Source organism: Podarcis gaigeae, assembly GCF_964106915.1.
Source record: "Podarcis gaigeae genome assembly, chromosome: 16".
NCBI classification, from domain to species: Eukaryota; Metazoa; Chordata; class Lepidosauria; order Squamata; family Lacertidae; genus Podarcis; species Podarcis gaigeae.
In genome coordinates, this window is record NC_139693.1 from 9,018,430 (window position 1) to 9,042,554 (window position 24,125).

At 48.9% G+C, this 24,125-nt stretch overlaps 2 protein-coding genes across 5 annotated transcripts in view; one reads left to right on the top strand and one right to left on the bottom strand.

Annotated features, from left to right (window-relative positions):
• TDRD10 (tudor domain containing 10) overlaps positions 1 to 2,731 on the top strand; it is a gene marked incomplete at its 5' end in the record, with an annotated part of 29,305 nt that extends 26,574 nt beyond the window's left edge. For 3 of the 4 annotated variants that reach the window (XM_083715887.1, XM_083715889.1, XM_083715888.1), the window contains one exon: positions 1,019 to 2,731. In XM_083715887.1, the coding sequence (XP_083572013.1) occupies positions 1,019 to 1,054 (36 nt within the window). In that variant the 3' untranslated portion in view covers positions 1,055 to 2,731. The remainder of the gene's footprint in view (positions 1 to 1,018) is intronic. The other variant, XR_014558615.1, reaches the window with a different exon arrangement.
• On the bottom strand, positions 2,351 to 17,035 carry UBE2Q1 (ubiquitin conjugating enzyme E2 Q1). Its single transcript, XM_083715845.1, has 13 exons — positions 16,457 to 17,035; positions 14,593 to 14,697; positions 14,357 to 14,461; positions 12,238 to 12,288; positions 11,030 to 11,170; positions 10,582 to 10,666; positions 9,353 to 9,413; positions 7,562 to 7,652; positions 7,384 to 7,442; positions 5,779 to 5,827; positions 5,415 to 5,510; positions 4,273 to 4,339; positions 2,351 to 2,942 (listed from the first exon to the last, which is right to left on the bottom strand). The coding sequence occupies exons 1-13, from the start codon at positions 17,018 to 17,020 to the stop codon at positions 2,911 to 2,913; spliced, it is 1,506 nt and encodes a 501-aa protein (XP_083571971.1). The 5' UTR covers positions 17,021 to 17,035; the 3' UTR covers positions 2,351 to 2,910.
• Between the last annotated feature and the right edge of the window lie 7,090 nt (positions 17,036 to 24,125).

Genomic DNA, 24,125 nt, shown 5'->3' on the forward strand with positions numbered 1-24,125 from the left:
GATTTTGGAGGAGGAAAAGAAGAAAAAAAATATTCTGAATCTCAGAACAACAAGAGGGATCACTGCGCAGTGAAAGCAGCAATCCCTCTTGCTGTTCTGGCTTCCGGGATAGCTGCGCAGCCTGCATTCGCTTCATAAGACGCACACACATTTCCCCTTACTTTTTAGGAGGGAAAAAGTGAGTCTTATAGAGCAAAAAATACGGTACTCATGCCAAACTAATTAGCTTGTTTCCTGGGAGCAGAGTTGGTGCGCAGTGATAAAATTTCAGTTTTGGGCTCCTCATTCATGTTAAATAAACTCTTAGGGTTTTCAAAACTGCTGTTTAAAGTGACAAGCGAATCCTCCAGAGGTGCAATAGGCATCTCTTCCCACGGTGGATAATTCTGCTGAAGCTCTGCAGAACTGGCTGACCCAAAGAAGCAACGCTTTGATCCCTTACATCCTAGCAGAGGGAAGGTCTGGGTATCATGCAGAGATGCAATGGGCACCTCTACGCTCGCTGGTGCGTTTTAGCTCCTGTGTAGCACACAGAGTTTAGGGAATTACTCATTGGCTGCTTCCGGCATGTTCTGAGGGTCAATGCAAGTTGGAGATCACTCTGCCCTGAATCTAAATTCTGCGCCAAGAGTTCCAAAGGGTCTCTGGAAACCTAGCAATTCTATGTGCACCTAATGCATTTGGTGTTTGTTTTAATTCTTCATCTGCTAGGCATGAGAAACTAAAGCACAGCCTGGGAGTCTCAGTGGGGATTTACCAACACTCTCAAGAGTTTCTCTTTGGATTATGTTAAGTTCTAACAGCTTTTTCTATCGGGAAAAAAACCATTTAACCAGCTGGATTACAACTGAACCCCGTGTTTACATCCAATTCCTAAAAATATCCCCACATGGGCAGCCTGTTATAAGGGCTGGAGGGTGACAGGAGCTATGGGTCATGATGGGTGTTTGGGGGTGGGGAGATGTGTTTAAAATACACTAATATTTTTTTCTAAGTCTATCTTGGTAACTTTTTACAGCAACACATTTTGAAGTTTGCCATCAAAGATGAGTAGGAGGAGGAATTTGTTTAAAGAAATTCTGGAGAGAACATCCGACAAGCAAGCTGATGGGCTCTTGGGAAAAAGGATTGTAAATTGTTTTTGATGGGAGATGGGGTAAGCGGAAAGACGCTTTGCATTAATTTTCTACACCTTCCTGTTTCTATGCACCCCCCCCCCCCCCGTATCTGTTTAAAACAAGGCAGTTTAACTGTGCCTTGTTGCGGCAGGAAGGAAAAAAAATGTCTCTTAATTAAAAGCATCTTGCATGTTAGTGGTGTTCAAAGATGGAGGGTTTGAAGAGGCAAGGAATGTTGAAATTTTGCCTATTGATTGGAGCCTGTTCTTCCCACCTTGTTTCTGTAGTTTAGTTGATTAAAACCAAATATATACATGTACACCTAAAACTTGGTTGCTTTTTTAAAAAGTGATGCTGAGGAAGAAATTGTCTGATTGTCTCTTGCACTCAGGTGAGCTTTTTCCTCTGGAATCATTTTTGCTGTTGAGTTTCCCCACTTCTTTGATTTTCTACCCCCCCCCCCCAAGGTCTGCTGATTTTAAAATATGACCTACAGCAAGGGTTCCCAAACTGGTGCACAGACCATCAGTGGTCCATGTGCTCCTTTCAGGTAGTCCATGATGTGCCTGCGTTAAGATTTTTAATTGCATTTTTATTGCTCTCTTTCTTTCTTGTACTTTATTGCATTTCAGTTCTAGGCAATTTCAGTTCTAACGGAGCGAAGTACAAAACAAGAAATTTAAAGGAGCAATTGAAACACGAGTAAAAATCACACAGCATTATGAACGCTATAGCTGGCCGAAAAATCAAATCAAATACCCTTGGCAATTTTCAAGTGGTCCACAGGAGCGTAAAGTCAAAGAATAGTAACAGTGGAAGGTGTGGAAACCTGTCTGCTGCTCTGGTCTGGCCTAGGTGTCCTTGGAGCACCAGAAAGCCACAAAGCCCTCACCTAATTGCTAACCCAAAATTTGTGTACAAGGAGTTAACACAACAGGACTGTGAGGATTCAAAAGCAACCATCCTTACGACTACTAAGCAGAGTTGGTCCTGGTTGAAAAACAAAATCACAGTGCAGATATTGTGTCAGGATCATAGGGAACGTCACACAGACGCAATATAAATCTAGCAAGTTATGGCAATTCCACGAGCCTGAGGATCTTTAGGAACTGATTTTAAAGTTTCTAGACCTCATGGATTTGTGGGTTTTTTTTCTCTTGGGAAGGCAACACCCTTTAACCTACCCTGAGTTGCCACCTGCTTTGCAGACAGAGAGGTAAGACTAGTTCCCCTTCAAATTAACAAATGTAATTGTTCTCCAAAGAAGATACATTTCCCCCCCATACACATCCATCATACACTGTAACCAAAAAGGAAAAGAAAAAAAAAAGCAGTGTACATGAAAATAAGAAAATAAATTAAATCCGTAGCAGAGGGAAGAGGCAGAGGTGCTCTAGACTGCAGCGGAGCTGGTAGCTTCCAGCGATAACGAGAGAATCAAAGAGTTTTGCTGTTTGTTTTGTTTTCGTGTGTGTGTGGTTTTTAATAAGAGTGACTGCCAGCTTGCCTGCTAGCGCGGGTCCAAGCCAGTAGCCCGAGCAGAGGGACGGCCCGGCTGCTCGCAAGTGTTTATAATTCCATAAGAGTCCCCCGCTGGAGCCGCTCACTAAAATTGCCTTGCAAGTACGGGCGGTGGAGAAAGAGGGAGGGAGGAGAGTGTGAGTGTCCTGTCCTAGGAGGAGGAGGAGGAGGAGGAGGAGGAAGAGCAGGCATCCTTGCGATCCAAATGCAGCAGCGTTCAGCAGGGAAGTCGAGGCCGGTCTGAGGCTGTCCAGGGTGACCGTCTCCATGCTTAGCCATCTTCCTTAGGAGGCGTGTACCAGCCTGAGAGCAAAGTAAAAGGTTGTGAGGAAAGGTGGAAGACGTGGGGTTTAGGTGAACAGACGCCGTTTCTGTAGATCAAGGCTGGGAAACTTTTGCTGGTGGGCAACCTACATATTCTTAACCTCTTTACCCTTGTGGGGCCCCCCCCCGCCCTCCCGTCAATCACCAGATGCCATCCACACATCAGGCAACGCTGCGTCCTGATTGTCAGGAATGCAAAAAGCACAGATATTTGGAAATCTTTTTGTAAAATTGCCTTGTGCTGCTCTTCAAACCCCTGCTTTTCAGAGGGGCTGTTTGAAAGTCCTTTTGCAAACAGCTGAGCTTTAGCTGGGCCTGCCTGTTTGCAGCATACAGCCAGCACAGAATTAACCCCACCACCCCGTATTTTGTTTTTTTAAAAAAACTACATCACAGGGCATCAATTCCCCACCCCTGCCTCACACGGAGCTGGTCTAGCCAGCAAAATACTCTTCTTACTTGAGTGCTCAGAGGCTCTTTCCCAGGCCCAGATTCTCCTCTAGAACTGGAGGAGCAGGGGGGCTTTTGCATAGAAATAGTACATTCTGCCACTGAGCTAGGGGCAATCCTCTCCAGGTGGATGGGAATCCTGCGGGTCTCTCCAGATCTTGTTGGATTCCAACTCCCGTCACTCCTGATCCAGAGACCTTGCTGGGGGTATATTGCAGCCACCCTCCCAACAACAGCTGCAGGGCACCAGGCAACCCACCCGTGCCCTACAAGCATTGCCATGGGATGGTTTTCAAACTGGTGGCAGCCTCAGTCGGGAATAGGTGGGTCAGTAATGGCAGACAAGCTTTCTGGAGTGGGAAAGCTCTGCTGCTACCCATCTTCCACTGCAATGAGACTCTTCAGTATAGACAGAATGCCCCTAGGACAAGGGGATGAGGGCAGAAGGTAGGGGGTTCTGAGCTCCCCTCCCACAATTGTTTAACAATCGCAACACCGCCCCTCTCTCCATTGATTAGGCTGTTCACATGGCATCACTGACTCCACCCCCGTGACCTCATTTTACATTTGGCTCCTCCCATTTTATCTTGCACCTGACACCTGTTGCCATGAGTGTACAGAATGGAACTTGCCGAGTATTGTTGTTATCATTAATGGCTTTACTGTTTGGCTCTCGCAGAATTTCTGGGCTCAACTCAAATTGCTGGTTTAAATCCTTATAAAGCCACCTGGGGGTCCCACCTGTTCCTCCCTAAGCCTGGAAGTCCCTTAAGGTGAGGATAAGAAACAGTGGCCAACAACGTAGGTCGGCTCCTCAGCCTTCCACTGGAAGCACTTCAACCAAGGTGCTAGTCCTTACCATTCTTCTCGTGAATCTGGACCAGGGACTTGTACGACTGCTGCGCTCTTGTCAAACTGTACTGGTTCTGCGGGGGGAGAACGGAGAATGGCTTATAATGTTAAGAAGGCTGCCCTCTCTGCACCCTTCTGTCATCGCCCACAATGGATGCAATGACAATATATCGTGAATCTTCGTATGTGTGTGCTATACAAAAATCAAAACATGGGAAACACCGCGAAGCCAGCCAGTGCCTCTACACAGTTCCATCCTTATTTCAGACATTGTGATATATCCGTGTGTCACAATGTTTAGTTGGCAATATATCGCGAAGCTGAAAGCCAGCTATCGCCCAGCCGTAGGGTGCCCTAAAGGCTCCTGCCTCTAAATCACAGAAACACGATTACCCTGAAAAGCCACATACCCGTGAAAGGAAATGTTACACACCTAGAGGCAACTTTGCCAGATTAGATCTCCCACACTGCTCCAACCACAAAACACTCACTGTGCTGAATATCTTGTAAGTGGTGGTTTTTGTATTTTTTAATGCAATCGGGCATTTTAGGACAAGCATGGTGTGACCATAGGAAGCTGCCCCCCCCATTTTTTTTTTTTACATCCTGTATTTTAAGGCAGTGGACATAGTTCTCCCCTCCCTGTTTTATTCTTGCAACAACCTGGGGGGCTGAAAGAGAGAAAAGGTCTGCGACTCATTCAAGGTCACTTAGGTCAGTGTTCTTCAACCTCAGGTCCCCAGATGTTGCAGGACTACAACTCCCATGATCCACCGCTAGCTTAGCCCAACGGCCAGGGATGATGGGAGTTGTAGTCTTGCAACAGCTGGAGACCCAAAACTGACCTAGGGCACATTGTACACCACACATTTAAAGTACCATGACATCACTCTGAACAGTCACGGTTCCCCCCCTCCCCAAAAAAATATTCTGGGAGCTGCTGTTTGTTCAGGGTGCTGAGATTGCCCACAATTCCCTTTCCAGAGTTCTCTGCGAAGGATTGTCAAAGCACTTGGGGAATTGTAACTCTCTTTAAAGCTTTGCTGGCTCTTTTCTGTCAGAGGTTGGAACCTCTGGCAGCCGACTCCTCTACAACACCAACGCAAGAGAATTGGGGCAGGGGATATGTCGACCCTAGCCCCAGGTTACCTTGTTGGCGCCAAACTGGACCCTGGCTTTGCCTTTCACAAGTGTGGCACTGATCTGCATGATCACGGACTCCACCGAGTAAGCACTGCTCCAGCCCTGGTGAAAAGGAGGTGAGGGAAAAGGAAATCTTCATAGAACTGTAGAGTTGGGAGCGACCACCAGCGTGATCTAGTCCAGCCCTCTGCAATGCAGGGACCTTTTTGCCCCATGTGCGGCTCGAACCTGCAACCCTGAGATTAAGAGTCTCGTGCTCTATTGACTGAGCTATCCCAGGGAGCAGCAGGCCAGCCGAACACCCCAGCCCAACTGCTGCAGAAGTGGGACTTGGACCTGGCCTCAAATGGGAGTCCTCCCAGCCGCTCACCTGTTTTGTTAGAAGCTCCATGCAGATAGCTCCTCCGCCCAGGACATACCTTAGGAGAGAAGGACAGAGGAAAATCCATTGTTAGCCAAAAAGCCTGTGTGTGTGTGTGTGTGTGTGTGTGTGTGTGTGTGTGTAAATTCATTTAAAAGGGGAGCAGTAACCGAGTTCCTCACAATCAAAGCCCTTTCCTAATGGCAGATCCTAATGTATAAATAAGAAAATTATTAATGTGCCTCCTGCCCCACAACCAATCCTGCTGCTCAGCTAAGATTGCCTGTCCTTTGAGGGGGTGGAGGCAGGTGGAAGCTGGCTCTACATCTCTAGACGGAATGTGGCTGCCTCTGATTTTCTTCAGAACCAAGGAACACCCGATGAGTTTGTCCGACAATAGAACTAGGGTCCAAATACTGTCGCCTCCGGGGAACAGGGCATCCAGCAGCATAGGATTAAGGGGTAAGGCCTTCAACCGGGCTTTAATTCCGTGTCCTGTAAGAATTTGGGGGCAGAACATCCCCCTTGCAGGCAGAAGGTTGCATGTTCAATCCCTGGCTTCTCCAGGCAGGGGCTGGGAATGTCCCCCTGCCTGAAACTCAGTGACTTGCCGGTCAGTGTAGACAATACTGAGATAGATGACCAAGGATCTGGGCTCAGTATGAGGCAGTTTCCTAGGTCCTGGCTGTTTGAGATCCTCAGAAGAAGGGAGGTAATATAGATTTACCGTATTTTTTGCTCTATAAGACTCACTTTTTCCCTCCTAAAAAGTAAGGAGAAATGTGTGTGCGTCTTATGGAGCGAATGCAGGCTGTGCAACTATCCCAGAAGCCAGAACAGCAAGAGGGATTGCTGCTTTCGCTGCGCAGCAATCCCTCTTGCTGTTCTGGCTTCTGAGATTCAGAATATTTTTTTTCTTGTTTTCCTCCTCCCAAAACTAGGTGCGTCTTGTGGTCTGGTGCGTCTTATAGAGCAAAAAATACAGTAAATAATACTGGTTGTTGTTTTTTAAGTAACTTGTTTTCTCCAAAACAACCTTTATCCAGATTTACAGTTTTAACATTTATGGCCACAAACCTGTACTACAGACTTCTCTAAAAAGGTAAATATGATTTTTATATAGTTAATGTAGATGGGTATTGACAGTTATTAAATATTATAAAAGTAAATCAATTTCACTAAAGCCTCTTATTTATTATTATTATTATCCTTGGACATTTTCATGCAACATGGATAAGGCAAAGAAAAAAAATACAGTAGGCACATTCTGCCAGGAACTGCTCACTAGTACAAGTCCCACTGAAGTGACTTGGAGTTGCATATGCACACGCACACAGCATGCACAACTGGAGCAGCGGAATGCTCTCCTGCAAGTCCATTTTGTTTCAAATGAGGTTTGGGCAACAGAAACTCCAAGTGGACTGTGCCAGGTGTGTAAATAGTCATCAAGAGAGATACAGCAAAATAAGCAAGGCAAAACAGAACAGCAATAATAATACTGATTTAAAACAGCATGGTTTTACATGGGTTGTTGTCCTCGCCCTTGATAAGAAACTGAGTTACCAATAGCAGCAGCCACCCAAATCCCACCGGTGGGCATCGTCAGGCACTTACCCTCCCGACAGCACAGGAGACACGACTCTTACGAAGGGCGGGTCAAAGGGGAAGTTGTCCTGAAAGGAGAAGAGAGATGCTGAGCTGGCTGCCTGGCAGCCCTCCCTTTCCCTCCCACCCTGGCCATCAGCTGCTGCTGCTGCTGCTGCTGCCACCTCCTCCCTCCCACCAGCCTGACCTTAAAGGTGAAGTTGAGGAGGATGAAGTCTGCCCCCTCTTTCTCTTTGAGGATCTGCAGGTCGCTGTGCAGGGCGCTGTCCTCGTCCACCCTGGGGGAGAGAGGGAGGCAAGCTGAGCTGAGGCCAGAGGAAGGCCACTCGCCCCTCCCCAGGTCAGAGTTCCCGCTTTTGGGGGTCACATGCTGGGCTGGACGAGAAGCCAAAGTGGGTGGAGAAACAAATGCACATTTTCCTCTCCCGCTTTTGTACAATGGGGTAGTTTCTCCGCACCGTCATGACACACACCTCTAAAAAGGCAAGCGAGATGCACAACCAGAGTTCAAGGAAACGCCCCAGCCAGGCGAAAACACTCGTGGAAGGTGCATAGAGGTTTGCCTGAGGTGTTGCCTGGGGAAGAGTCCCAAGGGCCAGATGGAGCACACTGGAGGTCCACATTTGGGTCAGAGATTCCCCACCCTTGGCCTAGATGGGACGGGGTGCTTCTATCTGTTAGAATTCCTGCTCCATGACTGCAGTCATGGGATTGTTGTCTTTCACATGACATGGTATGTTGCAGTGCTCTGTGTGTGTTTATATGTAAATAAAGTAGATTAGCCAAAACGCTGAGTTGCTGAGGTCTGTCACGCAAAGCTGCAAAGACTCTGCGGATCCCTAAGTGTGCCAGTGTCGCTTGGCATCGGTCACTGTGATGTTCGGGCAGAAGAAAGCTTTTGAAGCTCCCGAACGATCAACCAGGAGGGGGAGAACATGCCAGTTGGGCATGTGTCTCTGCCAGGGTCCTACTCAAGTGTAGGCTGACATCCTAACTCTATGGGGGGGGGGGGCTGGCTAACTTTCTAACTCTCTTGGATAGCTCAGTTGGTTAGAGCATGGTGCGGAAAACGCCAAGGCTGCAGGTTCCATCCAGCTGCATATTCCTGCACTGCAGGGGATTGGACTAGATGGTCCATTCCAACTCTACAATTCTGTGATCTGTGGAACCCTTTTTGTTCTGTGGACAGGATTCACTCACCACACAACGAGTCAGTGTGGTGTAGGACCTGGCAGAGACCCACACGGCCATGAAGCTCATTAGCGGCAACCTGGGGCCAGTCACTGCCTCTCGGCCTAGCCTACCTTGCAAGGTTGTTGTGAGGATTAAGTGAGATAGGGAGAAAACCTATGTATGCCACACCTTTAGTTCTTTGGAGAACATGGTGGGATACAGTGGAATAAACAAACACTGGGGGCAGGTTGTCCACGCACCAGCATATATATATGTTTCGCACACAGAAATCCTCACTCCGCTGGTTAAATAGATCTGCTGGCTGGGGAGGAGGGTATCTGGGGTATATTCAGAGGCAATAGGATGGGAAGAAGTTTTAACTTCTCCATCCACCAAAGCACTAGCTAACTTCATGAGAAGAACCCGAGGGCAAGGACTATCTTATCCCCAGCACATGTGAACTGCTTTGGGAGCCTTTGCTGTCGTTGCTGGAAGAGCTGCATAAAAATGCTGGCTATGAAAGCAGGCTCAGATAAGCCTTTGTTGATTTTTTCAGCTTGGCTGGAAGCAGCCCACTGCAAGGTGCTCTGCCCCAGCCTCTCTCGCTGGTGGAGAAAGAAGGGGAGGAAAATCCCTTTGCCAATCTACCGGCCCGGAAGAAAAAGCAGAGCAGGCGTCTTCAAGGGTGTGTGAAGTCCTGATTCATACTGGAATGGAGGGGTGGTCGGGGCCTCCCCCTACACCCAGGCATCCTGCTTAGGGTAGGGTGCAGCGCCCACCCACACGGGACCAGTCAGACCCTTACCTCAGGAGTTTGACATTCCAGTCGTACAGGCTGTCGTTCACTAGTTCAACTGCATAGTTTCCTGTGGAAAATAGAAGGAAGCAGTCGGTATTGCAGGAGAAAGGAAAGGAAAGGAAGAATGGCTATACAATACACACACACACACACACACACACACACACACACCTTAAAGTAACCAACAAAACAGAATTAAATTCCTACAGCAAACCATCTCAGCTTCCACAAAATATATAGGCGACTCCCCATTCACAAAGGGGTTACGTTCCAGGCCCCATGTGCATAAATGAAATGCACCTAAGTGGGGAGCGCCCTAAAGAGTCCTTGTGGCTCTCAGGGAGACCCCAGAAGCTAAAGAGGATGTCCCTTTGGGCCGTCGCATGCAAGTAGATCGCGTACAAGTGGGGAGTCGCCTGTATACATACAAATACAGTGGTGCCTCGGGTTACATACGCTTCAGGTTACAGACTCCGCTAACCCAGAAATAGTACCTCGGGTTAAGAACTTTGCTTCAGGATGAGAACAGAAATCGCGCGGCAGTGGCAGCAGGAGACCCCATTAGCTAAAGTGGTGCTTCAGCTTAAGAACAGTTTCACGTTAAGAACGGGCCTCCAGAACGAATTAAGTTCTTAACCCGGGGTACCACTGTATATATAATGCTGTCACTGTGCAGCCCCCATTTGCAGTGGAACATGAGAATCCTGGGAAAGGGAGGCTGCAGGTTAATGGGGTAATTATGTTTTTATATACGTTGGAAGCCGCCCAGAATGACAGGGTTACCCCAGCCACATGGGTGGGGTAGAAATAATAAAAGTATTATTATTATTATTATTATTATTATTATTATTGGTTAGGGTTGGCGAGCAGAGTGAGCAAGGACACAGCCCACAGTATATATATCAACCTAAACAAACCACGAACAAAACAACTGCTCCATCATCTACACCCCACTGAAAAGACCAATGCAACACAAAAATACGAACGGGGGTGACAAAATAAATTTCAAATTCTACGTTATAGGCATCAGTATACATCAGGCACACAACCACAAGAAAATAATGCATCACATTACCTACCAACTCAGTTTACTTATTACAATCCAGGTTTCTCAACAGTCCTGCCCCCCTCTTCCTGACCGATGACGACCACTTTCCCCAGAAGCAGAAACAAGGCCAGGCTCCCAGGCCTTGCCCCCCGCCCCGCCTTAGGGCTTTTCCAGGCTAGATACTCACCACCCTTGAAACTTGCCGATCGGTAAATATCCCTGAGCTCCTTCATTAGCCGGTCGGTGGCCTGCACAGACCCAGACACTGCCCCCTGGGAGAGGGCGAGAGGGAGGAGGAATTTCACTGTTACACCCATGTTGCTAGCAAGACAGGCTGCCCACCCCCAGGCTACTCCATCCCCCCCCCCCGCCCCCAGAACAGAGACAAGTTATCGCCCAGGCCCAGGGCTGGCCTGGTGCTCTCCTGGCAAGGTGGACTCCAACTCCCACCAGCCCCCAGGCAGTGCAGCCAACAGCCAGGGCTCACGGAAGCCGCACTCCGACCATGTGCCACTCCCAGCATCAAAGAGGGAGAGGCAGGCTTTGAAAAGTCAGCTGGGCGACCCTCCTCTCCATCTCCACCCCCAACCAGCCCCCCATTTCCCCGCCTTGCCCTCCCACCTGGCGACACGTACATTTAAGTAATCTTGCCTCTGGTTCTTTTTTATTTTCTCGAGGATGGCCAAGTTCTCTTTGCCAATGCCGTCATCTTCCGCCTTCTTCCCTTCCGCCGGCTCCTCCTCTTTCATCTCGTAGTGATCGAGTTCTTCTGTGTCCTTGGGGGGCGATAAGAGAGCCATAGAATGGTGAAGTTGGAAGGGACCCAAGGGCCATCTAGTCCAACCCCCCTGCGATGCAAGAAGACTGAGTAAGGCTGGCCTCAAGCAGAGTCAGGGCTTTCTGGCTCCAATCTGGTGAAACGCTCTGTCACAAGAGACTAGAGCCCTGCGGGACTTGACATCTTTCTGCAGAGCCTGCAAGACAGAGCTGTTCCACCAGGCCTTTGGTCAGGGCACAGCCTGACTCCCTACTCTGGCAATCTGCACAGAATTTTGCTTAACGGTTGCCATCAATTTGATTTTAATTAATTTTTATAATGAAATGTTTTTAGAATGTTGGATTATTTGATTGTTTGATTGTTGTTAGCCGCCCTGAGCCCGGCTTCGGCTGGGGAGGACGGGATATAAATAAATTATTATTATTATTATTATTATTATTATATTCCTGACTCGCGACAGCTTTGAATTCTCTTTTTCTCTCCTTGGAAATCAAAAGCTGCAGTCTGTTTCATGCTGCTTCAACTTTCACAACTGCAAGCAGCGGGTTGGGGGGGGACTTCCTTTCACCCAAGGGCCACATTCCCTCATGGCATGCCTAACAAAAACATTTATAGCAGGCGCCGAAAACGGTACAGTGAAGGAGCCTGTCGTAATATCAAAAGGAAGGTAGTTCCGAGGCGTAGGTGCTGCTACACTATAAGGTTGATTTCTTACATAGAAATTTAGCAACGTGGAACCATTCCAGAATTGTTGCATGCTAAATAGGAAGGGTGCTCTATGTCTCCAAATTGTATCTCCATAGACCTTTTAACATAAGGCTTCTGCAGCCATTTTTTAAAGCTGTTATGGATTTGGATGTGTCTATTATTTACCACTGATGGATGTATCCAAATCCTTGCTCGCTATCGCATTAAAATCTCCAGTCCACATGATGGGCGGGGTATGTTATAAAATTATTATTATTGCCCCTGTCCTGAACATTTCTGAAGGAACAGGAATGGCTGTGGAATTGAGGTGGCTGAGCAAACAGGAGTTGGGAATTTTTAAAGGAATGCACCCCTTACCTCTGGCATCTCCTCGTCTTCTTCTTCAGAGGACACTTCTTCCTGTGTGCTCTATGGAACAAAACAGCAGGAGGACAGGTGCATGGAGTTATTCTAGAAAACACTGCCGTAAGACCACTCTTGCAACCTATGTTTAAATTGCAATGGTGTCATGGTGTTCCCAGTTCCTGGAACTGTAGTTTGTTAAGAGCACTGGGAGACTGTTAGGTGACACCAAGACTTCCCTGGGAAGAGGGACAGACTGCTAAACTGCTCCGGGAATTGTAGCTCAGTGAGAGAAATAGAGACCTCCCAACAACTCTCAGCTTCCTTAAGTTAGGCTGAATCTACTCCAAACACTACACATTAATGCCAGCCTGAAAACAAGCTGTTTAGAGGTTTTATAAAAGCGACTGCATTCAGACAATCATCTCTCATCTTAATATGTCAAAATATGAATGAGCCTTTCACAGGCAAACTTTGTGCCACCAAACCAGGACGTTTCCATTAACACTACACAGGCTGCAATCCCAACTACCCAGGAGTAAGCCCTGTGGAATTCAATAGGATTTAGACTTATGAGTTGATGTAGTTAGGAAAGGGCTGCAGCTCAGCGACAGAACATCTGCTTTGTGTGCAGAGGGTCCCAGGTTCAAACCTCGGCAACTCCACAGAAAGTCCCTGCCGGTCAGTGTAGACAAAACTGAGCTGGGTGGGCCAACTGTCTGACTCAATATAAGGCAGCTTCCTGCATTCCTATGAACCGCACTGCAAGGAATTAAAACAACTTTGAACTATATTTTAATATTGTGGCTCATTCCAGAGCTGTTAGTCATAGTTTCTTGGCTTGGACAAAAGGTTAAACAGAAGATTCTCATGTTTGTTTCTGAGTTTCCTTGATGTCTGAAAATCAAGAGGATAAAAACTTTATAAAAGAAGGGGGGGGGGGAATCGTAGTTATTTAGGAGACCACCATAGGCAGATGGAACCAGAGCAGGATTTTAACACACTTGTAGTGTAAAAAATATCATGGATAATATGGTTTGACTGGAGCACAAACGAACATGCAGTTGTAGATGTTTTAACACAAGACTTCATGGACGGGGTGGGGGGAAGTCACGAGATTCGGAGAATCTCCACATATAGTGTTTATTTGAATTTTTTTATTTGCAAAATTAATAACATTTATTTTAAAAGAAGAAGATTCTAATGTTTGTCTGCCAGGTTGCACACAGAAGGTCACTGCTTCAATTCTCAGCATCCCCAACTAAGGCTGGGAAAGATTCCCATCTGAAACCCTGGACTGCTGCTGCAGGTCAGTACAGACAATATGGAACTCATCATAAAGCACAGTCCACAGCCCCTTCTGTCATGGAGTGAAGTTTTATGTATTTGCAGAAGCTGCCAATAAAAGCTGGAACACGCTAGTGCCGTTCTAGCAGGTCTGTAACTTTCCATTCGGCTCAAAGCAAGCAGCTGTTGTTTTGAACTGTGTGCCTTATCTTAGTACCAAGGCCACAGGGAAGCGTATTATCTGCGGCCCAGTGAGCAATCTTTCTCCTCCTTCTTTTTCTTCATTCTTCAACTGACTTCTTTTACCTTTATATGTTTGCATTTATATTTGTGTGGCGTCTTTTTAGGCTGAAACTGGATTTTTTTTTTTTTTTTTTACTCTAAGAGGAGCTATGCTGTATTTGGACTCTTGACAAAGAACTTATGCCTTAGTAAACTTCTATGAATGATATTTCCTGCGTGTTGTGTTTCCCTGTAATCCCACGTCTACCAGATTTCCACTACTCTGCTACTTTGCTGCGTAGGCAACAGTCAGGAGTGTCCTGGGGCATTGATTGCTAACACCTTCCTATATGGAACCTATTTTAGTACACCTGTGACTGGTGTTCGGGTGGATTTCTTTGTTCCTTTGCTTGCTGATGTAAATAAACGCTGTTAGATAGAAAGAACAGTGTGTGGACTTTTCCTTCTCCTTACACGGAAGCAACTGCTGCGAACTCTGCCACTGCCTGAAGAAGTTTTGCACAGAGTAAATGTGCCGGACAGGCAGAAATAAACACAGAACCAATTGTGCCCATTCAAGCAGCCTCCATGACAGTGGAATGCCACCTGGCCAAGGTTGGCTTACCTGCTCAGCAGGCAGAGGCTGGTCCAGCATTTCAACGTCCGGATGCTGGGGAAGGTTGTAGAGTTTGCAGAGATCGGAAATGATCCGCTTCAGGTGCTGCAGAAGCTACCCAAGAAGGAAGCCAACGAGAACAAAGTTAGGGAAAAAGGAGGAATGCTGATCACCCCTCACCCGCCTCCTCCAGCTCAATCGCTCCCCCTCCTTCCCCAAAGACATTGGCGCTTCTTCCGCCTCACCAACGTATTTCCTTTCTTCACGTCTGCTAGCCGCTCCAGGATCCCCGCCAGGTTGGGATCGTCTGATTCCACGGACCATATTGGGGGGACAGCTGGATAAGACTCCTAGAGAAGGCGGGAAAACCGAGGGGGTTAGCAATAGGCAGCATCTCACAGAGACAACCAGATATGACCATGTTGTCCTGCTTCAGTGCTCTGTAACTTCCTGCCACAGGCCCATTATGCTAGTGATGAGGACGCTATGGTCCTCCACCTGTCACTGGACTACAACTCCCATCACCCATGCTGGCTGAGGCTGATGGGAATTGGAGTTCAATGATACCTTGAGGGCACCAGGTTCTCAAATCTTGATCTAAATAACTTGACTTCAGCTCCCACGGGGAAGCAGGGTTCTTGTGGCCCTCTGAACATTAAAGCCATGCAGCTACGGACTAACTCGATGCCATAATGAAGTCTGCCAGTCCAATCTCAAGGGGTCTCAAGTCTAAGGTCTTAGTTGAGATAACAACCCTCCTTGCTTTTTTGACCCAGGCATCTGTTATTCCAGAGCTGGAGATCCTGCTGGTACCTCCAGATACTGTTGGCCTTCCAAAACACATCAGCTGCAGCCAAGATGTCCAATGGTCAGGGTTGAGGGGCTACATGTTCCCCAGATCTCTGAAGTGGTATTTTCTAGTCTAAACCATTAAGGAAGGCAAAAGGGGCTGAAGAGCAGAGTCGTAAAAGCAAAATAGTGACACCTCTTTGCCTGATCCTTTCCCATCTTTTTCCACCTAGGCCATGAAAGCACCTGGGCTGTCCTGCACCTCTGCTTCCATGCTGCAGCCTGCACCCCTTTTCGGCTACATGCTGCACACTGCGTTACCCTGGCAGCTGCCCCATATAACTCACATCTCCCCTGCTAAATCAAGGCTGGTCTCCCAAACCTGCTGGATTAGGTTCAAAGGCCAGTCTGTCCTGGCATTCTGTCCCAGGTGCCCCTGGGAAACCCAAAAGCAGGACTTAGGCACAACAGCAGCTGGCAATTCAGAGGCATACTGTCTTTCACAGGGGAAGGAGAATACAGCCATGGTGACTAGCCTTGATAGCCTTATTCTCCACAAATCTGTCCAATCCTCTTTTCAAGTCATCCAGTTTGGTGTCCGTATTACATTCCATCATTTGCGCACTGTGTGAAGAACTACTTTCTTTTGTCTGTCCAACATTTGGCTTACTGGGTGGCCCCACTGGGTTCTCATGTCGCGGAAGTGTTCAAGAAGGGAAACCCCCTGCCTCCTAGCTGCCCGCATTGTGCTTAAGCCTCAGCGTGGTCATCAGAGGCGAGCAGAAAGTCCATGCAGGCGAGTGAGTAGGCTGGCGGAGGGAGGATCCCTCCAACCCTCCTCTGCCAACCCACTGAGTTTGTGTCGCAGTTGCAAAGGCAGGGCAAGTCTTTGCTTTCGCTTGGAAGTGGGCTGGCAGAGGGTGAGTGGGTTAGATCATGCAATGCTGACCAGGAGGCTACATGCCACTGATGGAAAACGGGGTTTCCGCCTCCACTGTAGCCAGCATGTTAACACAGGATACCACAATATGCCAAGTTTGCAACTTTGTTAGGTTTGCACAGGGGCTTTCCATGATCACTCTTGCACCTTGCCAACTACCCCCACCCACGGCCCGCCTTAGGCCCCGCCCTCCAAGCTCCGCCCCCACACGCCCCGCCCCTTCCAGAAAACGCCCCGCCCCACCTCTTCACGCCCCGCCCCGGTTCCACACGCCCCGCCCCATCACCCCACTCTCCTCCAAGCCCCGCCCCCGAGGGAGGGCGAGGGTCTCCCGCCCAATTGAAGGCGCCCCCTTCCTCCCCCCCCACCCGGGGACTCACCGTGATGTTGCCATGGATACGGACGGGCCCCCCGCTGCCCGGGCCGGGCAGGAACTCGCAGCCCAGCTCGTCCGGGCAGGCGCGGGCGATGCGGAAGCGCTCGTGGCCGCGGTGGAAGATGGACTCGAGGAGCCGCAGCTCCCGCCTCAGCAGCGCGCGCCCCGGCCCCGCCCCCAGCGCGGCGCCAGGCCCCGCCCCCAGCACGGCGCCAGGCCCCGCCCCGCCCGGCCCCGTGCGCTGCATCTTCCCATCGAGCGGCCCGCCACGGCCCCCGGGCCCCCCGCGTCCCCCCACACCGCAAGATGGCGGCCGGGAAGGGCCCGCAGTCGGAAGTGACGACCCGCATCCTGCTCCTCCCCCCATCGGCGCGCGGGCGGGGGAAGAGGAGGAGCCACGCCGGCAGGAGGTGACGGCGGAGGCCCGCGCGGCCGCACGCACGGCGCCGTCGTCATGGAGACGGGCGCTTCCGGGCCCGAGCGGAAGTGGAATCCCAATGCCCGTTCTTTCTCTACTTTCGGCCACAGAGGTGGTGAGCCCTAGAGCGTCGCCGTAGCGCGACTTCATAAAGGGGCCAGAATGTCGTGTTTCCAATATGCTTCACAGAAGTATCAGCTGCTCCTCCTTTGGGTGACTTGGGGAGCTTTATTTAGAAAATGATACTTCTACCATGGAGATTGTAAGGTATAGAGCGGCGCCAATAGCGGCCGTAGAGAAGCCTCCGGTTTTGCCTAGAGCGGCTCTACGCTACTCCATACGCAGCTCGAGAATTAAAATGACTTCCCAAGTTCACCGGAAGTTCCGGTGTTGTTAGACTCGAATGTTACCCGCGCAGGAACAAACACCCACAGGCGGGTGTTATATGTCCTGACAGGAAACGGAAGTCAAGTTAAGGAAACGGGCGGAAATGAAGGAGAAATAGCTCTTGCCCTGAAGTGGGATGGGAAAAGCGGGTGGGGGGCGCAGTTTGGAATCCTGGAGAACTTCCCTCGCAATTGGCTGCTTCCGATGTGACGCAAGAAGATGTATCTCCCAGGAAATATGGGGGAGAGTGACGGACAGCTTTTTGGTGACGTCAGGGCATGAGTGGCCAATGGCATGGCGAGAATCCCTAGGTGTTAATACTCTCAATCCTCACGGTGACGTCATAGCGAGGGATTACCACAGGATGTGCTGTTTATTTTTGGAGCATATGAGGCCCTCCTGTTATCAGGCCTGGCTACCTCCTTCTTTATTGCTGCCTTCCAAAGAAGCTGGTAGACTGCCTCTAGTCAGGAAAGCTCCCTTACTCATTCATTTATAATAGACCACTCTTCCTCTATACAGTTTCTAGAGCAGGGTTTCCGTGCAAATCAGTAATACTGTATGCACTGCTCAAAACAAAATAAAGACACTCAGAAGGTGCTGTGCAGGGCCTGGTGGTCCACTCAGACTGCACTCCCCCAAATTCCTTTTCTTTTTCTCCAGGTCTTGATTTTATAATCTTGCTCCTAATGGCGTTTATCTGTCTGCTGTGTAATAAACGAACATTTATTTTCAGCTGTCTAAAATATCATACTTTGTTTTTTTATAATGTTATTGTGCACACCTATCTCTCTGCTTGGCTACTCCAAACGAAGCCTCTCTGAAATCCGTAGGATTTGCATTACTTCCTAGGCTGTACAGTTAGCATTGCAGCCTATGCATGCTTACCTAGAAGTACGTAAGTGCCTTAAGCTCAATGGGACCTTCTCTTGAGACAGCAGGCATAAGATTGCACTGTAAGTTGTTTCTCCTCTTAGCAACAGTTTACAAAGAGAATGTGGGAAAATCCGTATATCAACTTTGGCTTCTGTTAGATTAAAGCTACAGCAGGTTTTATTTCAGGGGGGTTGACTGGATGACCCTTGGGGTCCCTTCCCAGCCCTAGAATTCTATGCTAGTTGCTTAGAAATGCTCAAGGCCTTTGGAGGCCTTCTTATCTCACCAGCTGCGTTCCTGCTGAAGGAGGAGAGGCAGGAAGCCCCCGCCTTTTTAATGAATCAGCAAGAAAAACAAGTAGCCTGCAGAAGAAATCCAGCTCAGACCAGTTTTGCAGTTCGGTTGTGCTGAAGCAGCTACAGATGTTACATTAGGATTTGTACATGGGATTTGCTTTGCTGAACTGTATAAGAGCGCTTTGGACAATAATGCAAGCAAGCCACCTTACTTTTCGGCACGAGCCAAGGTTTGGGGTTCTATTTAGCTAAACCAAACCTGTCTTGTGCCTTCCTCTTGTGAGTCTGTTTCGCTTTCTCTAGGACAGGGGTTGTCAACCTGGTCCCTACCGCCCAATAGTGGGCGTTTCAGGATTCTAGGTGGGCGGTAGAGGGTTCTACGGCACAAGCTGAATCCTCCTTCCATCGAGCACTGGTGGGCGGAAAGGAAATTTTACCATCAGAAAGATGCATTAGTGGGTAGGTATAAAAAGGTTGACTATTCCTGCTCTAGGAGGACATTTGGATTCCTTCCAGGGACAGAACCTATTTTTAACACTCCCTTGATGACTGTAAAATAATAATACAGTCATACCTCCGGTTAAGTATTTTCGGGTTGCGCTCCGTGGTGACCCGGAAGTAATGGAGCGTGTTACTTCCGGGTTTCGTCGCTCGTGCATGTACAGATGCTCAAAATGACATCACACACATGCGGTGAAGCAGCAAATCGTGACCCGCAGACGCAGGTTGTGTTCGCTTCAGGATGCCAACGGGGCTCCGGAACGGATCCCATTCGCATCCAGAGGTACCACTGTAATAACAATAACAACAATAATAATACAGACTATGTAATGAGGAAGTGGGTGGAGTCTAAGGTCAGAGGAAGGGGGTTGTTAAACCAGAGCAGCTGAATGGCTCACATGTAACGCCTGGCAACTAAGCAGACCTTTGCAAGACCTAAGTAGCTTTGGAAGTGGAGATCAGCAATGCTGAACCTGATCTGTGAGGGAGTTCCAACTAGAAACAGCATCTTTTCCCCTCAGCTCTTGGCAAATGCATCCAAGGGCATGGAGGAAGATGCAGGCAGCTAGCTCGTTCCCAGTGAAGACTTGGCCACCAAAGACGGTGAACAGGATGTGGCGATCCAGCCACACTCTTGGTCCTTTAGCCTCGGGCCTTGCTGAAAGAGATGCAGCCTCTCTCGCCACCCTGAAGTGCCCTTGGCGAGAGGTGGTGTCTGCTCCAGCTGTTTTTGCTGCTCACAAGCCAGCTGTCTGCTTGTGTGCATGGAGTCTGTTGAAAAATGCATGTGGTGGTTCTTTGGACCAGTTGCCATGGATACCAAGGACGGAGATTCCTCCCTCATCACTGTTTGTGCTACGAGAGAAAGGCCACTCCCTCACTGAGGCGACAAACACTGTAACCACAACGTTTTCTAGCGAGCACTTCAACTGTCCAAATGCTCCTTTGTGTGTGCTGAAGGAGAGATTTTTACTATAGTTTTTGAACCTTGCAATTTTAAAGTAATATACAAACAAGTGAAAACAGGACATTGGAACGTGGTTTGACACCTGAAGGTCACATTTGCACTACCCATTTAAAGCATGTGGCTTCCCCCAAAGAATTCTGGGACCTGTAGTTTGCTCAGGGTGCCGGGAATAGTAGCCTTGCAAAGGGGCAAACTATAGTTCCCAGGATTTTTTTAGGGGGAAGCAGTTCAAAAGCACATCAAAGTGCAAGTAGATAAATAGGTACCACTCCGGCAGGAAGGTAAACGGCGTTTCCGTGTGCTGCTCTGGTTCGCCAGAAGCGGCTTAGTCATGCTGGCCACATGACCCGGAAGCTGTACGCCGGCTCCCTCGGCCAATAAAGCGAGATGAGCGCCACAACCCCAGAGTTGTCTGCGACTGGACCTAATGGTCAGGGGTCCCTTTACCTTTACCATAATGTGCATTAAAGGGATCGTGTGTATGGGACTAAAGCATTAATGCATATGTGCTGGGTTGCCACCTACTGTGCATCAGTCTCAATAGAAGCTGAACAAACCTCATATTTCTGTTCTTCACACTCAAGCTGCTAGCTTGCCCACTCAGGTAGGGTGTGAAAATGGGTAGTACATTGTTGCAAGATGGGGGACGGCTTCCCCTTCCAGGGTCAACGCATAATATGCACTTGGGTGACCTGTAGTGTACACCAAGTGCTCCTTTGTAGGAAACAGCAACAACCCCGCACATAGAAATATAGTGTGCCCAGGAGAGGAGTTGGCCCTTTCCCTGATGTGCTGGCTTTCTAGGGGCAGGGAATTGGTTGGAGTGGAGGAGCCTGAAGTCTGAGATGGCAAAGCCCAGGCCCAGATTCCTTTCTGCAGGAAAGGCTAGGCTAGATAGAGCTAGATAGAGAGAACTATATATTATTAAATATTTGTATTCATTGTTATTGAATTGGACGTCCCTGTTTTCATCAGAGAAATGTTGGAGGGTTTGGGCTAGTGAGGGTTGTGACCTGGGGGTTTGTCGCTAAGGAAGAATCCCAAGGGGCAAGAAGAAGAAGAAGAGTTTGGATTTGATATCCCGCCTTTCACTCCCCTTCAGGAGTCTCAAAGCGACTAACATTCTCCTTTCCCTTCCTCCCCCACAACAAACACTCTGTGAGGTGAGTGGGGCTGAGCAGTGGCGTAGCGTGGGTTGTCAGCACCCGGGGCAAGGCAAGTAATTTGTGCCCCCTAACCCATGGATTTGCGCCCCCTAACCCGTGGATTTGCGCCCCCTAACCCTAACCCCCAGATGTTGCGCCCGGTGCGGCCGGCCCCCCTACCCCCCCATGCTACGCCACTGGCGTGCATAGAGGAGAGCGAGGGGGCAACTGGCTTGCCTACACGCCACACGCTTAAAGCACATGGCTCCCCACCACCAAATAAACTGGGAACTGTCGTTCGCTAAGGGTGCTGGGAATTGTAGTTCCGTGAGGAATAAGCTGCTGTTCCGAGGATTCTGTCTGTGTTTTAAATGCATTGCAGAGCTGTGTGTGTATGTGTGCATAAGACAGACAGACAGACCGACCGACAGGGGAGAATGGGGCACATATCCTGTCAGGAAAGAGTGAATGGAAAAGGCTTGTGTAGGTGTGTGGATTATGAGGGGGAAAACATGAAAGGGAAATGTGAGGAAGGAGTGTGTTAAGTGTGACTGGCCCAAGGTCACCCAGCAGCTGCATGTGGAGGAGCAGAGACGCGAACCCGGTTCCCTAGATTACGAGACTACCGCTCTTAACCACTACACCACACTGGCTCTCAAGGAGAGAGGCACCCCTGTCCGAAGCGAATAAGAACAGCCCCCCCATCCCGTTCCTCACACTGCTACTTTTCTACAGATGGCAAAATGACGAGAACCTGTCAACGCATCAATTCTTCCTTCCTTGCCATAATCAAACTAATGACATCTCCCACATCTGCCAGCCTCTCTAGAACATGTTTCTAGGCCACTGAGGAGGCTTCCCTGGTGAATCAATCCTGGAGACGCGAAATTTGCTGTTTCTCTTTGAAATGCCTTAGCGGAAAGGCACACTCCAAAAGTGCTTCCCTGGGCCCGGTTCTCTCCCCGCCCCCCACTCCAAGGGCCCTGCGCATTTGCCCTCAAACATGGAAACTCCATTACCAAAGTACGCAGCTGGCACAGAGCGGTGTGACCTTTATAGATGCCAACAAGGTTGTGGTACTGTGGCTGATTCACATTATGCTGGAGGGAGGTTAATTGGAAGAGGGGGACGGGGGAGCAGAGGGGAACAGACCCCCACCCTAGAGACACTACACAATCATTTGCAGCCAGTTTCTGCCAGGCTGAAGCTTGCAAGTTGCATGAACAGTCTTCATAATACTAAAAAAAAAGGGGGGGGTCATTTTCCTGTTAGGCAAAGATCGTAAGACGACCCAGATGGTCGCCAGATTCTGTGTACGGATCTGTAGGTGCAGACCATCCCCCGACTCAAACTAGTTCATTAAGAAAATCCCCAAACTCAGTTCCATGGGTGACTCTGGGTCACCTCTCTGCGGTAGCTTATCTTAAAGTTTTAAGTGTCTATACGCTTATCGCATTTATAAATGTTAAATTTATTGTTGTACATTGTTTTAAATGTTTGTTATCCTTCTGGGATTATACTCCCAAGTGTGTTTTATAAGCTGGTCTCCAACCGTAATAAATTATCTACAGTGGTACCTCGCAAGACGAATGCCTCGTAAGACGAAAAACGCGCAAGACGAAAGGGTTTTTCGTTTTTTGAGTCGCTTCGCAAGACGATTTTCCCTATGGGCTTGCTTCGCAAGACGAAAACGTCATGCGAGTTTGTTTCCTTTTTCTTACAACCATTAATACCCAGGGAATCCGTGCTCCGCAAGACGAAAAAATCGCAAGACGAAACAACTCGCAGAACGAATTAATTTCGCCTTGCGAGGCACCACTGTATCTAATAATTTAGACTGGGGATCTGGCCACCCTGATTGTGTTGAGAGGGCCCCCATCTATCTATCTCTCCCTCTCTCTCCCCCCCCCCCCCGTCTCTCTCTATCTCTCTGTGTGTCTGAAACACACCCAGAGGGAAATTTGCAGGAGAAGCACCAGACAAAAATATTGGGGTGCGGGGAATCACATCCCAAGGCCAAACTGTTTATGGGGGAGAGATCCGCCTGCGCATTCTGAGAGGACTGTGTGGAAGGAGCTGTCTTGCCCTCTCAACCTCAACATGGACTCCTGCCCTGTTCTTGGAACTGCTGTTTGGAGAAGAGACTTCAGGGAAGGAACTGCTCTTCATCAAGGGCCAGAAGAAAACACAAACAAAACACAATAAGGGTGGGGTTGGAGGGAGGACGCGGTGGAGAGAGGAGGAGGAGGAGGAGGACAACATTTGTATTCCTTGCAATGTCCCCACCACTTCTTTTATTAGACTTGACTCATCATCCAGCTCCCGCTTCCCCTGCTAAATGCTCGTCTCACTCTCGGGCGATTGTGAATTATTAAAGGCAGGGATGCTGAATCATCAGAGCACCGTGGTTGGCGGGAAAAGGATACAAATGAGTGTATATCGCACACACAGTCAGCGGTGACTGGTGGCTGTTGAGACTGGTAGGGCAGAAGGCAGGGAGGCCAACACTAGGTGGTGCTAGAGCTCCCTGTTGAGTTCTACAGTGGCAACACTTGAGTCTGTGTACACATAACTCTGGCTCCAGTGCGTTCCTGTTGCCGGTATGCGACGCCATGTACACATGACATGAGCCACAATGCGTGTCTATGCCATAGTTTCTTGAGAATTGTTGTTGTTAAAATAAAATACCACCCTCCATCTCAGGGTGGTTCACAACGTAAAATTACAATATACAAAACACAAAATACATAATAAAAACAAACCAAGAATTTCCCCCCTCCCACAACACATTTAGAAGGGTACCAGCCAAAGGGCTGGTTGAAGAGAAGCGTTCTCTCCTGGTACCTAAAGGTGTATAATGAAGGCGCCAGCTGAACCTCCCTGGGGAGAGCATTCCACCAATGGGGAGCCACTGCAGAAAAGGCCCCGTTCTCGTGTTGCCGCCCTCCAGACCTCAACGTGGAGGAGGTACACAAAGAAGGTGATCTCAGGGTCTGGGTAGGTTCACGTGGAGAGAGTCGGTCCTTGAGGCACTGTGATCCTGTTGACCCGCTTTAAGCATTTCCCCCTCAAACCAGCTTCCA

What these genes read in the sequence shown, in the direction of transcription:
- UBE2Q1 (XM_083715845.1), bottom strand. Translation starts at nt 17,020, where the DNA reads ATGAAGTCGCGCTACGGCGACGCTCTAGGGCTCACCACCTCTGTGGCC. An exon ending in AGCCTCTGCCTGCTGAGCAG is followed by an intron (nt 12,289 to 14,356) that starts GTAAGCCAACCT and finishes TTTGTTCCATAG; the next exon opens with AGCACACAGGAAGAAGTGTC. An exon ending in TCCTCAACTTCACCTTTAAG is followed by an intron (nt 7,443 to 7,561) that starts GTCAGGCTGGTG and finishes TTCTCCTTTCAG; the next exon opens with GACAACTTCCCCTTTGACCC.